Source organism: Prionailurus bengalensis, chromosome E3 (assembly GCF_016509475.1).
Source record: "Prionailurus bengalensis isolate Pbe53 chromosome E3, Fcat_Pben_1.1_paternal_pri, whole genome shotgun sequence".
NCBI lineage: Eukaryota > Metazoa > Chordata > Mammalia > Carnivora > Felidae > Prionailurus > Prionailurus bengalensis.
Genome location: NC_057357.1, coordinates 7121129 through 7135020, shown reverse-complemented (window position 1 = coordinate 7135020; position 13892 = coordinate 7121129). Strand labels below are relative to the sequence as shown.

Below are 13892 nucleotides of genomic sequence, written 5' to 3'. Positions count from 1 at the left end.
CACCAGCTGCCAGTACAGAGGCCCTTCCTTCCTTCCAGCGGGTTCACGTTTGTTGAAAGGGGACAAACAAACTCTGGTATGGAAGCTTTGTGCCAGGCATTGAGCGCAGCCAGGAGCAAGAGTCCTCTCCTTGGTGTGGGTCCCTGAAGTAACCAGACGCAGCGTAAAAAACAAGCTTTAATCGATCTCATAAAAATTGTTCTTGTAACTGAACTTGAACAGGCCCACTTGCCCAGCAGGCTGCAGGTGACAGTCTCACATTTCCAGGTTCAGGGGCAGGAGGTAGGTGCACAGATAGACTGTGTCATTGATTTACTGGGTGGTCTGCAGCTCCAGCTTAAGGCATACCTTCAGCCATGCCACTGATAAGGAGGCACTCCAAGGAAATGAGCCCAGAACAAAAGGTTCCTCACACTTGAGAGCCCTGTGCCCTTCCTCTCAACCACTGCCACTTCGGAGCAGGGCCCAGTCGTAGAGACAAGGAGTGCACTTAAGTTTGCCCGAAGGGGCCGCCTCATTCAAGTCACACGGACAGGCACAGGTTCTGAATTCAGCAGGATGTGGAGGAAGCAGGCATGACCAGCTTTAAATGATCCAACAGCCCCTGGGGTCACCAAGAACTGGTGTTTAATGAGGCCTCGAGGGGAAGGGCTGCCTTCCCTACAGACTGCTTGGCAGGAGCCCTTCCCCACCGCTTCCTCCCCTCCCCAGAGGGCGGTGTGCAGGGAATTGCGGACAGGTGTCCATGCCTAGACAGACATGATGCCGACTTGACCAAACTGGAGCACTTGTCCCCTTTTAAAAAAGTTTACAGCAAATAATAGGGAAACTGTCAGACGTAGCCCCTCAGAATGATGAACCCTGGCGTGCTTGCCTGCCTGCTCCAGCCAGAGTTGCACCAACACTGGCGTTAAACAGTTAAGTGCACGCTCCCAAGGATGGCCCAGGGTGGTCCCCGAGAGTGGGGACCCTTGGGCTGCTCTGAGCTGGTTCCAGCTGCTGTCACTGTCCACTGAGAAAGGCCAAGTGGCCTTTGGTGCATCTGTTGGCGTAGTGTCCTTTCTCGCCACACTGGGAACAGCAGGGAGGGAGGGAGGAGACAAAAAAACAACACCGTTTTCAAACGCAATTTTCAGGTTAAGGTAGCACCTGCCAAATACCAGGTTCGGTATGGGGACTCCAAAATTCTCAGTCATCCAGACTTTCATTCAGACACAACGAAGAAACTCCAAAGGTATCACAGAAACTGCAGAAACTCCAGGAACTCGGCAGATGGAAGGGGGCTGCACAGCCAGAGGGTGACCTGAGAGCACACAGCAGGGGTTTCTGCAGGCTGGGCCCACGTCAAACATGGGACCTATCCATGGAAGGTCTGTCGTGGGTGGCAGGATGAGGAGAATCCCATGGGAATCGAGCTCCCCCACCTGCCTGGGGACCAAGCCCCTCTGGAAGGCTGGCCAGTCACTTACCTTTCTGAGGCACTGTCTGAAGACGGGAGGCAACAAGGTGAGAGAAGCCACAAGGCTCCTTCCCCAACTCGGGGAGTCATTGGCATGGACACGGAGGGTGGGCTGCACCCACAGTTTTCCTGCCTGCCTCTTGCACCTTTGCCTAAGCTACTACCCCCCCCCGGGGCAAGTTTTGGTTACAGGATCAGAGAGCTGGGACAATGGTTAGAATTGGATGAACAGACCCAGAAAATCACTTGAAAAATCTAGCAGACTCTGACCTGTCCCAGCTCTGATTTTCCAGGCCCTGCCTTAGCTTCTCTTCATTCATTCTTTTCACTCCCCAAAAAGAAAGGAACTAAAAGGTAGTGAATGGCAGCCTCAAGCACGGGACAAGGGTCAGGAGACAGGTAGGAGCACTCACCCTGCACTAATGCACCCAGTGCCTTCCCAACCCCAGCTTCCTCACCCTGGAATGCCCAGATCTCTCGTCTGCTCTATCCCCCTGACCCCACAGTGCCTGCGTTTTCCAAGGCTGTCTGATATGTATGTGTGACTTTGGATGAGTGGTCTGTGGAGCTGCTGGCTGACCCTCTGGTGAGATCACCAGAGGGAAGGGCTCACTGGGACCCTGCTCACAGCACCTGGCATGTCTGTCAGCTTCCACAGCTGGCCCTGGAGAACCCAGGATTCTTACAAGGTGTCTTGAATATCAACTATGAAGGGCCTGACGTGAGAAGAGGTTGTTGGGTTCTGGCTACACCTTTGTAAGTTCCAGGACTTGGGAGAGCTGGCTTCAAAGGCCTCGCTGCAGAGTCCTGGGGCAGGGTGGGGGTGAGGGGTGTCCAGAGAACAGCTACAATGCCTCTGTTTCCTCGTACTTGACGAATGACTGGTCAGAAGCTGTCTGTTCTCTCCTCACCTGGGAGGGCTCAGGCTCAGAAATCTCTGAGGCATTCTGTGAACCCAAGTGCACATTTAACTTTAGTTAAAGCACCTGGGGGTGCTTGGGGGCACCTGCCTTCCCCTCCTTGCAGAACACAAACCCCTCCTGGGAAACAGCAATAACAGTCTTGGTTCTCTCAGTAGAGCTGGCCCAGGGCAGGTGCTCAGTGAGTGAGTGATGGCTGTGGGAAGTGGCTCAGCCTTTCTTGAGAGAAAGTTCTAGGAACAATTTAAGCTAAGCGTATGCCCCTTCACTCGGACATTCTACTTGTAGGTATGGATGCTGCTATCAGACTAGAGCTCACAGAGGTCTAAGTGTCAGATTCAGCATGGTTTTTAGTAACAAAAACTATAAACTGCTATCCACAGAGAACTGGGAAAGTAAATTGCGGTTATATTACACAGCCAGTGAAACAGATTACATTCACATATATTGACATAGTTCAATCCACAACATAGTATTAAGAAAAAGAGACTATAGAAAGTTATACATACTAGGGCCCTAGGTACATTAAAATGTACTTTCATTGTGCTTATGTGAGTAAGTTTGGCACAGCCGTTCTCTAAGTGGGGTCTCCCATGGGGCCTGAAGGAACACCAAAACCAAAAATCGTGACAACACAGCACACTAAGTCAAGTGGCTGTTTTAGGAAAGGTGGGAATAGAGGTAACACTGTGTGCCTGAAACATATCTGTCCTCTAAATGTTTTTACAGAAAGCGTGTACTAATTCTGTATTTTGTAAAATACTGAAATCTGAAGTTTTTGTAAGCCTAGTTCTACTATCAGTTGTTTCTGCTGACTTCCCTCAGTGGGGTTTGCTTCCTTCTAGGTTTTGTGATTTTTGATTATGAACTCATTCTTCGGAACTTTAGCTGTGGGAATTCTGTGTGGTTGGGCTGAGAATAAATTCCTCATAGAGCCAGATTCCAGGGGCCCACATTTGGGGCTGTTTCCGATTAGAAAATTCAAGTCTGTATAGCCTTCACCAAGGGTGTGCATACAGCCCCAAAACTCACGAAGGGACCATTGGTGACTATGAAGTCTCAAGGCACTTTTCTCCCCCCTTTCCATCCAGAGCCAAGAACACCACAAGTTTTCTAGCAGGACTTTTAAAAGTTCACCCTTCCGCTGAGCGTCCCACTCTGTTCAGGGGGATTCTAGTCTGTTTTTTTCCTGGGTGGTAAAGCTGTCCCTCTCATTCGGGTGTGCGCCCTTGTGGATGTGAGAACATCCAGAAGCTTCAGGGCTTACTCCCTTCCCTTAACTCATGCTTCCACTTTGTTACTGGTCTCTGGAAGATTCCCGTCCCTTTCCTTCAAACTCTGTCCTTGCATTCAACAGCATGTGTGATCGTTCTGTTGGCCCTGGTGTGTCGTGGAAGGAAGCAGCATGGTCTCTAGCCCACCAGAGCAGCCCGTTGTCACTTTTATGGTCAGCAAAAACATAGATGTTTTCATTTTTCAAAATTAACTGTCTGGGGAATGAGGGAACAGCCCCTGACTGTGAAGACCCTGCCCCATCCCCCAGCCCCAGGACTCACCTTGTAACAGGTGACCTGCTCCAGCGGCCGGGGTCCCCGGTTGCCTGCGCTGCTGTTTTGACTCTGCATGACCCCGATGACCTGCGGGGCTCTCTGCTGATTGGGAGAAGAGTTCTGACTCGTTAACTGGATCAAGGAGGACGACCTTTGTAATGGCGGATTGTTACTTTGCTGGAAAGAGTTACACAACACGGTTTTACTGCGGAAAACACGTGCACGCAGACTACCAATGGGGACAGGAAAAAAAGAGGGCGGGACTGCTCCCGCATGACCAGCAGGAAGAAGGGCTTCCGCGGTGGCCCTGCTCAGGAGAGCAGCCAGAAAAGAAACATCTGGTGATGATGGCAGGAGCTGCTGCCCGAAAAACACCATGCAGACACACAAAAACGAAAAATAAAAGTAGAAAACAAAACACCAAAGAGACGAGGAGGTCTCTGGGGCAGCAGGGCGAGGGCATGAGCAGGCCTTACTTTTGTTTCTGAGGTTCTAGCTTCAGGTCAGGATGAACGCTTGGTTCAGCCAGATGTTTAGCAGCCTACACGGCGAGCAACAGTCACAGAAAAACAGTTGGAGGCTGACGTGCTGACCTGCGGTCTAGGGGCTGAGAGGGCCCTCCACTAGGGAGTCATGTGAGCAAGGGGGACGGGGGGCTCGGGGCTCGGGCCGGATAGCTAGGCCACCTCCTAACCAAGAGGGGTCCCGGCCCAGGCTCCGCAAATACAGGAGCACTGAGCTAGAAAGCCCCAGGTTGTCATGGCTGTACCCACACCCAGTTCCTGGCTTTGCGAGGAGTTCTGAGTCGTCCCACAGCCTCCTGAGGGTGGGGGTCAGTGCACTGGGGCCAGGGGTGGGGGGGCATGCCCCCTACCAGCTGCTCAGCCTGTAGCAATGAAGGATGAGCAGGGCTTTGGCAATGGGGTCAGAGTCCAGCCAGGTAACAGGTAAGGATTCAAGATCAGTAGGCGGGTTTACTCAGCCTGTTGAGACCCTACTTAGTGCACCTGGCCAGCCCTTCTTCTGGGCCCCCAACCCTTGACTCCTGGGTGCCCTTGGTTTCGGGGGTTGCTGCTGCAGATTCCCACTTGTCTATGGCATCTCTCCCTCTCCTCATGCTTGAGGGGATCAGCCCATTGCTGGGTTGTGGGACCCCCTTGTCTAGAAAAGTGAAGCCAGCTGGTCCTTCAGCTCTATTCCCAGCCTGTCCTGCTAGGAACCTCCACTCAGAGCGCTAAGGGTACTGGCAGGAGAACCAGTCAGCCTCAGTTCTGCTCCCCAGCTGCTCCTGCCCAGCTGCGGGACCTCAGACGAGGCCCTCCCTCTAGTTTGTTTCCCTGTTTGAAACAGGAAGGGCTGGAACCAGAAGCAAGTGCAGTAGACCCACGGCGCTCGCGCTGCCCTCTGCTCTGGTCCCTGGGAGTGGGGGTGGGGGGTGAGGCGCCACTGAGGCACTCGCCAGGCAAGAAGGGGTGAGAAGCCAAGTGGGCATTCGGCTCTAGCAGACACAGCAGAGAGCCCTCCACCTCTACAGGGAGATGCAAACCATTCTGCTCCCTGAATTTTCTGCTGGAACTCAGGGTGACTCCCCTCCTGTCCCACCTCCTCACTGCCTTCTCACACATCACCAGCCGGGGCTGTGGCAGACCGTGCACCAGGGCAGGCAGTGCGGGGGCCGGCAGCACTACGGGGCCAGGGAGGGGCAGGGGCACAGTACCTTTGTCGGAGGCTGCGTCTGCTGTGGCAGTGGGGGCTGCTCGGTGGTTCCCATCGGCAGTTCAAATCGAGGGCTGGTCACCCCGCAGCCAGAGGGGATGAGAAGGAGAAGAGGAGAAGAGGGGATGAGAGAGGGGCCATGCCAGGAGGTATTCCCGGGAGATCACAGGCAGCCTCTGCCCAAGCACAGAGCAACTCACCCAGACGTGGGGAGGGTGCCGGCTCTCAGCTCCCCCCCTGAAGCCTCTGGGGGACAGGGGTGAAAAGAACTGACTTGCCTGGGCAGCTCTGCCCACATCTAGCTTCGGGACCTTCACAAAGTGCTGCCTCCGGAGGGCTTTTTGTTCATGGGACCTCCCCCCGCCCCCCACATCCACTTCTAACTCAGGTGCCAGACCACCTCCGACAAGACACAATCCCGAGGGACACCCCGGCCGCCCCACAAGCAGGAATCCCTGGGCCCCCTGCAGGCTCCTGGCTCTCATCCAGAAAGCAGCGCCAAGTCTGCAGCACCTGCCACCTGCCCACTGGGTGGCAGTGACCAGGATACCATGCTTCTGTGCAGATGTCTGTGGTGTGGACAGAAGCAGCCCAGGGTGGGGGGTGGAGGGGAACGACACTACTCTGCGGTCCCAGCCCCACCCCAGGGAGAAGTCCGACTCCACAACCACCCAAAGTGACAGATGTGCACTAAGGCCCAGGAGAGGAGCTCTGAGCCCTGCTGGGCAAGGTGAACCCCACTTTAGAGGCTACGGACCTGCCTCAGACCAGGTGCCAACCCTACCACCATGTGACCGAGGCCAGTGGCTAAGCTCTGAGCCTCAGTGTTCCCACGTGCGAAATGGGGTCATCCTCTCACACACACTTGAGAGTTATACAAACTAGTATATGTGGAATCCCAAGCTCTGACTCCACAGAGGCCCCCAAACTGCAGTCTCCTTCCTTTAGGGCTCAGGTTCTTAACCAGAGGTCCCTTACAAGGCATGAGCTTTTCTCATGCACGCAGCCCAGCTTTCATCAGATCTATGACCCAGGAAAGGTTAAGTGTTGGGCTAGGCAGAGCCACCTCTGAGCTCAGGGAGCAGCAGTGACCCCTGCCGCAGGTCCTGTGGGGATACCACCTAATGATCAAAGCCCAGTTGGACCCAGGAAAGATCTAGAGGGCAGCAGGGCCTGGGGCAGGAGTGGGGTAGGGGAACAGGGTCTGGCTACTCACTGCATGAATTTACACGAGGGCCCCTCTGGGCAGAATCCCACGAGGTAATTCACACAGATGACTCTCCGTGTGTGCCGGTGCCTGCACAGGGGACCTGTGGAGCCAAGCGTCTGGGTCACTCAGACTCCCCTCTTCGGGGGATGGCCTCGTGCCCCTGTGCCAGTCAGAACCCTGCCTACACCACTGCCTGGGGTGCAGAGAGCAAGAGCAGGGCTTTAGATGCTGGCTCTGTCTCATATCCATTCACAAGGGACAGCAGGCAGGGCACACAACCTCTAAACCGATAGTTTCCTTACCGAAAATCTAGGTGAGAGTGTAGTCCACACAGGAGCTTTGGGAGGCTCGGGCGAGCTGAGGGTGTAAAAAAGCCTCACTAGCCCCAGATGCCTAACACCAGATTTTGCTGGGACAGGTAGAGGGTCATGTGGGGACAGGAAGCGAGGACCAGCGTCTTGCTGGGGGCCCAGCCACCCTGACACCTACCATGCTTGCAGAAGCCACGGTCGTACCAAGGGCAGTCCTTGATCTTGGACTCAGGGTCGATGTGCAGGAAGGGGCACTCCTTGTTGCTGCACTCCCCTGCAGGGAAAGCCAGACGTGCGTCCACCTGGGGCAGCTCCGGGAGAGCCAGACCCAGACCCACCTCATGGCTCTCTTACCCAAAGGGGGTATCCTGGACACCGGGCAGGGGCCCAAGTATGCAAAGGCACCAACTGAGAGCAGGAAATAATTGGCCTACCCTGATGAGCCCTTCACATCTACTAGCCGGGACAGGCGAAAGGTCTGAGGATTCCACCTTTCAGAACAAACAGGGAAGATTTGGGAACTCAAGGCTGAAGTCCTGTGGCAGAATGTGATAAAGCCTTTATGATGACAGCTCCTCTTAGGAGCAACTGGACCAGCTGGCCAGTGGCATCGTTCACCCAACTACGGGATCCACCCCCTCCGCGCTTGCCCTCCCCGATCCATGTGACACACGGAAGGACAATCTGATCACTGGTGGCCAGAGAACACGCAAATCCCTTTCCAGACCCGCAAGCCTCTATGTGGTCTAGCCCACTCCTCCCCAGGCTCCTCCACCCCCAGCCACATTGCCCCCCGCCCCACGTGACCGGCCCCTTCTTAGCCTTCAGATCCCAGCTCAGGTCTCCCCTCCTGAGAAAGACCTTCCTTGACCACTTAGCCTAAAGGAAAATATGGTCCTCATGTGGTCCCATTGCTGTTTATTTCCTTTAGAGTGCTTATTGCATGTCATTTTCTTTTCTTTTTTTTTTTTTTAACGTTTATTCATTCTTAAGAGTGAAAGAGACAGAGTGTGAGTGGGGGAGGGGCAGAGAGGGAGACACAGAATCAGAAGTAGGCTCCAGGCTCAGAGCTATCAACACACAGCCTGACGCAGGGCTTGAACTCATGGACCGTGAGATCACGACCTGAGCTGAATTCGGACACTCAACTGACTGAGCCACCAGGCGCCCCTTGCATATCATTTTATTAAAAAAAATTTTTTTTTAACATTTATTTATTGCTGAGAGACAGAGAGAAACAGAGTGCAAGCAGGGGAGGGGCAGAGAGACAGGGAGACACAGAATGTGAAGCAGGTTCCAGGCTCTGAACTGGCAGCACAGAGCCCGATGTGGAGCTCAAACTCACTAACGATGAGATCATGACCTGAGCTGAAGCCTGATGCTTAACCGACTGAGCCACCCAGGTGCCCCATGCATATCATCTTCAACTTTGTCTCACTGCTGTCAGCTGCCTCTTTCCCTGGGCCACCAGAACAAAAGCAACACGGGACGAGAAATGGGTCTCTCCTGTTTACTACCGACACTCCAGTGCTGAAAGAGGACCCTCACTTGTGTCACAGGTAACAGAAGCTGCATGGTACATGTGCACCGGGGCGAGCTCTGTGGGGAAAGGGCAGGCAGGGAAGCATCAGAGGCAGTGGGGAGGTTGCCAGGCCCAGCAGGAATGAAGGAACCCAGGCCAGCCTTCAGGGGTGCTCTTAAGAGTCTTCCAGGAGGGCTGTCTCCTGCCTTTGGGTCCAGATGGGAGATGGCTTCCATGAAAAGGGGACACCCCCCTTCCAGTGCTGGTTCCAGTGCTGGTTTGGTGGTGGCAGTGGGGGGGGGGAGGGGTGCGGCTGGGAAGCCTGGGTCCTACTTCTGACTATCTGTGCATTGACTTCACAGCTTATGCTACCTCTACAAAAAAGCCACAACTATCATAATAAACCAGCAGGGCATGCCTGTTGAGCTGCTGGAATAATTAATGTCTCCTAAATGAAGGTGCTTTGAAAGCGTGCTGCATGTCCAGTGCTCCCCAGCACCCCCAGCCCACCGCAAAGTATAGCAGGCTTCCAGCCCCCCGCTGAGCCCCTGCACAAGGCCAGTGGTCCCAGGACCAGAGCCCATCCTCATCCTGACCAACAGGGCTCCTTCCTGGGCAACCTCCGCCCACAACAGAGAGCGGTGGATTCTAGTTCCATCAGGGAGCATAAGAGCTCTGCTGAGCAGCCCCCTCTGCCCCCGCTTCTCCATGCAGTCCTCAGGACAGCCAAGGGCACATGTTCTCTACACAGCGAGCAAGGCAACCTCAAGGTGAGGAGTGGGGGTCTTGGCCACCACAAGACAGCCCCCTGTTTAGGACAGTCAAAGTAATACCTGGGATCGCACTCCCAGACAGAAGGAACCAGCTCAGACCTGGGGGGCAAGGAGTCGCCAGTCTGGAAGCAACAGCCGATAAGAGGGAAAAGGTCAACGTGAGCAGAAACAAGGCCTCCCGCCAGCTGCACCCACCATGGGACCCTCAGTTGCCTCAGCTTCCAAAGAACTTGAAACTAGAGGGCCAGCTGAGGTTGGCAGGCACTGTGTGAGGTTCTCATGTGAAGCTGTAAAGATGGGAGTTAGCAGACACCATGGGCACCGGAGCAGTTGTTTATCCCCTCTGGGTCTCCGTTCTGGGTGCCTCTCCAGAGCTCCTGAGCCTGGATGTCCGAGTACAGAGAGGGGCCGGGCCATCTGCTTACCGAACTTGGAGTAGAAGTAGCACTCAGGCATCTTGGTCATGTCGTACTCGTGCAGGAACTCGCACTGGTCCCCCTTCTTGCACAGCCCCCGCAGCCAGTGTTTACACACAACCGTCTTCTCACCACTGATATGGCGGAATGGGCACATGCCCCCTGCCAAGACAGACAGCGCACTGTGAGGAGGGCGGCGCCTTCACCCCACATTTCCCTGCAGTATCTGGGAGCAACATGTCCTGGGCGGCGGTGATTGCCCCTGGCAGAAGGCAGTACATGGGCACACGTCTAAGTTTTAGTACTTCTATATTTTCTATGTGTTTTGGAAAAACCTAACTAAAGCATCAAACCATGCTTTCACAGATATTACTGTAAGATGGAAACTTTTTTTTTTTTTAAGATAGAAAGCAGGATTTATTGGTGGGCATAAATAGGGAGGGGTAGTGCTGAGATTCTCATGAGTGCAGAGCCCACCATTTGTCCAAGGGGCCACGATTAGGGATGTATTTGACCCCATAGCCATCTGGGATGAGCTGCTTTTCTGCCACCATGTCTTCAAATTCGTCTGCATTAAACTTAGTAAAGCCCCACTTCTTGGAAATGTGTATCTTCTGGTGGCCAGGGAACTTGAACTTGGCCTTGCGTAGGGCCTCAATCACATGCTCTTTGTTCTGCAACTTGGTACGGATGGACATGATGACTTGGCCAATGTGGACCCTGGCCACTGTGCCCTGGGGCTTTCCAAAGGCACCCCGCATGCCTGTCTGGAGCCTAGACTGGAGAAAGCGTAAGGCCAAACTTCAATGTCCACCAGAAAAAGCTGTCTCCGAGGTCCCTTAGGGCAACCCATACAATCAACAGGCTGTATAGACCACCAAGGAGGCTGCTGTTTGCAGGCACACCACACCGGGCCCCATGGGAAAAGAGCACAGTCGGCTTAATTGGCTGCAGTAAGATGGAAACTTAATAAGCCTTAGGGTGGTGGGGAAATAAGCTTATTTGTTAATTAAAGAATAGCTTTAGTGATACACAGACATAGCAAAAATTGTAGGGGTAGTTAAAAAAAAAAAAAAAGATTGGGGTTTGGGAAACACGGCTCTAAGAAACAGAAGGTAAAGAGGATACCAGCAGAAGCCTGGACCCCAAGTGGGCTCCACCTCTAGTTATAAATGCCCACTTAGCCTCCAAGAATTAGGAAAGAAAATCAACTTCAGAATTGAAGAAATACTCTGTATACAAACTGGCCTTCTGTGGCAGGAACTGAGCGACCAGCCACCCAGATGGGACAGAGCTGCACCCTTGGAAACTCGTATTTATTTTTATTTCATTTCATTTTATTATTATCATTATTATTTTTGGAAACTCATATCATTTCATTTATTTTTATTACTATTATTTTTTGGAAACTCTTCTTTTTTTTTTTCTTTAAAAAAATTTTTTTTAATGTTTATTTACTTTTGAGACAGAGAGAGACAGAGCATGAATGGGGGAGGATCAGAGAGAGAGGGAGACACAGAATCCGAAGCAGGCTCCAGGCTCTGAGCTGTCAGCACAGAGCCCAACGTGGGGCTTGAACCCATGGACTGCGAGATCACGCCCAGAGCCAAAGTTGGACACTCTATCTCTCTCTGTCTCAAAAATAAATAAACGTTAAAAAAAAAAAAAATTTAGTTTCCAAATAAATTTGCCTACAGGAAGAAAAATGCCCAGACCTATACATGGCATGTAAGGTCTCACCTGCAATCTGTCTCCTTATGAATCAATGGATGGTCTGGTTCCAGCAGCCTCTGTTGGAGCCCGGTTAGTATGAACAAAGCTCCACAGGACAGACTATTGTAGGGGTTTTTCATGAGAGGATACAGAGGACAGTGAGCTTGTGCAGACTGTAGAATCAGAAAGGCTTGGGTTCAGACACTGGCTTAGCCACTCGCTAACTCTGTAATCTTGAAAAAGTGCCTGAACACCTCAATACTCACACCTTCTGCCCATGTCACAGGTCAGCTCGTGGCCACAGGGAAAGTGAGGTGAGAAGGCAGACTCAGAGTGAGGGTCCATCCTGTGTTTTAAATTTCAGGCAAAATACCCCATAGTGTTCCTAGCCTATCCAAAGCACAGTGATTTCATCTAGGGACACTGTTAGTCTGCAGCAAACCAGACCTGACAGCCTGTAAGTCTGCTTGAAGGCTGGGTGGTGGAAAGCACCTCGGGAGGAATGTCGGGGAGCCAGTGATTTCTTACCTTTGCCACAGGCAGCTTTCAAAAAGAATTCGCAGACAGCAGCCCCTGACTCTGCAGAAAGGAAAACAGAGACATCAAACAAAGTGAGGTGTGACTAGGGACAGCTGAAAACACAGGGAGGGGACCCTTCTTGCCTTTAACCACAAAGGGTACAGGAAACGTTCTGGCAAAAAAATGCAAAGCCAGACCAAGCCAGAAAAAAGCTGCTCATTTTAGCCATTCCCTGCAACATGAGACACATATGCTGGGACCAGTTATTCTGAGAACCCCCTATAAGCAAGATGCTTTCAAGTGGCTGTGGAAAGGTTAGGGCATAAGATCACAGAAGTTAATTACCCCCAGTTCGGACATGGGATGGTCCAGAGGGCTAAGACTGTGCATGAGAAGTGTGGCCACTTGAGGGGAATGAGGCTACAGGGGGCTCTTCCAGGCCATGGACTGGTAGGAGAACATGGATCTCTGGCAGTCATAAAACACAACATAGGGAACCGCAGACCGAACCAGTCAAGAACACTGGAGAGCTCACCTGGTTTTACTAGGTACTGAATGGCCATAGACCAAGTGGTCTTCCACAAGTCCCTTCCCCCTCCCAGCCCTCAGTTGCCCCATCTGTGGATTGAACGTAATGACCTCTAGGCTTTAATGTTACAACATCAAATTCCAAGTGTGTCCAGAAAGGAAACAAGAAAACTGCTGGGTTCTTTAAAAAAAGTGCTAGACATGGGAGCACCACTTGGGTGGCTCGGTCAGTTAAGTGTCCAAGTCTTGATCTCAGCTCAGATCTTGACCTCAAGATTGTGAGTTCAAGCCCGGCATCAGGCTCCGTGCTGGGCGTGGAGCCTACTTTAGAAAATAAATAAATAAAAATAAAGTGCGAGACATCCACCTAAGTTGGGGGGTGGGGGAGCCAGGAGCTACCATCTGAAGGTGGAGAAGGAAGGGAGCTCAGGCAGCTGCCCAGCTGTGATGAATGACACAGACTTGGGGTCCAGAGAAAAAGTGAGGGATAGGCTCCCAGGGGGGCAAGTCTCAGAAGAATGGAGCTTGAGTGTCTAATTGGGAATCTCCTACAAAGAGGGACAGGTGGTCCTTCCTCCAGCAAGACTCTTCCAACCGCCCAGTACTGATGAAAGCAAGAAGAGGGTGCTCAAAGTGGGAAGCAAGCAGAAAAGGTGGATATCTAATTATTTTCCTTTAGTTGGGGGAGCGAAGTAATTTCCAATCCAGGACACTCGCTTTCATTCAAGAATTATTTGAACAGCCAGACATGGTTCTGCCCTCCTGAAGGTTGTATTGGGACAGCCCCAGGGGATCAAAGATCCAAGAAAGGGGGGCTCCTGAGCCTGAAGGGGGTCCCAGAATGGGGAGGAAAGGAGTCCCAGGCCCGATGGGGAGCAGGCCCCGGAACCGAGGGAGAGGGGTCCCGGGGCAGAGTCGGTCGCGCCCCTCGCCCGCAGCCCCGGCCCCGCGCTCACTGTCCATGCCGGGGAAGGGCAGCGGCTGTGCCCCGAGCTGCTGCTCCACTGCGATCTCCAAGTCAAACTTGATGTGGTCCACGCTGGCGATGATTTCCTGCATGGCGGCGGCGGCGGCCACACCGGCCCGACTACCCCTGAGGTCCCTCGCCGCCCTCACACCTCTACCCGCCACCGGCCCCACAGCTCACGGTGCTCCGCCTCGTCTCGTCTCGCCTCGCCGCCGCCGCCGCCCGAGGGATGCCGGGAGCTCCCTGAGCCCGCGCCGGCCTTTCGCCTGTCCAGACCCGGCCAATAGA

At 53.2% G+C, this 13892-nt stretch overlaps 1 protein-coding gene and 1 non-coding gene across 4 annotated transcripts; both read right to left on the bottom strand.

Annotated features, from left to right (window-relative positions):
- Positions 1 to 164: 164 nt before the first annotated feature.
- Positions 165 to 13871, bottom strand: CPSF4 (cleavage and polyadenylation specific factor 4). 3 transcript variants are annotated; one of them, XM_043561210.1, is made up of 8 exons: positions 13594 to 13871; positions 12119 to 12169; positions 9887 to 10039; positions 7345 to 7440; positions 6862 to 6955; positions 5647 to 5719; positions 3936 to 4028; positions 165 to 1071 (listed from the first exon to the last, which is right to left on the bottom strand). In XM_043561210.1, exons 1-8 carry the CDS (start codon positions 13694 to 13696, stop codon positions 1003 to 1005), a joined length of 732 nt encoding a protein of 243 aa, XP_043417145.1. In that variant the 5' UTR covers positions 13697 to 13871; the 3' UTR covers positions 165 to 1002. The 3 variants fall into 3 exon arrangements, with proteins under 3 accessions (XP_043417145.1, XP_043417143.1, XP_043417144.1); XM_043561208.1 differs by having other exon boundaries at positions 3936 to 4106; positions 13594 to 13863; XM_043561209.1 differs by having other exon boundaries at positions 3936 to 4031; positions 13594 to 13863.
- LOC122472111 lies at positions 10699 to 10831 on the bottom strand. Its single transcript, XR_006294359.1, has one exon. It is a non-coding gene; the product is annotated as a small nucleolar RNA SNORA70 (small nucleolar RNA).
- Positions 13872 to 13892: the final 21 nt, after the last annotated feature.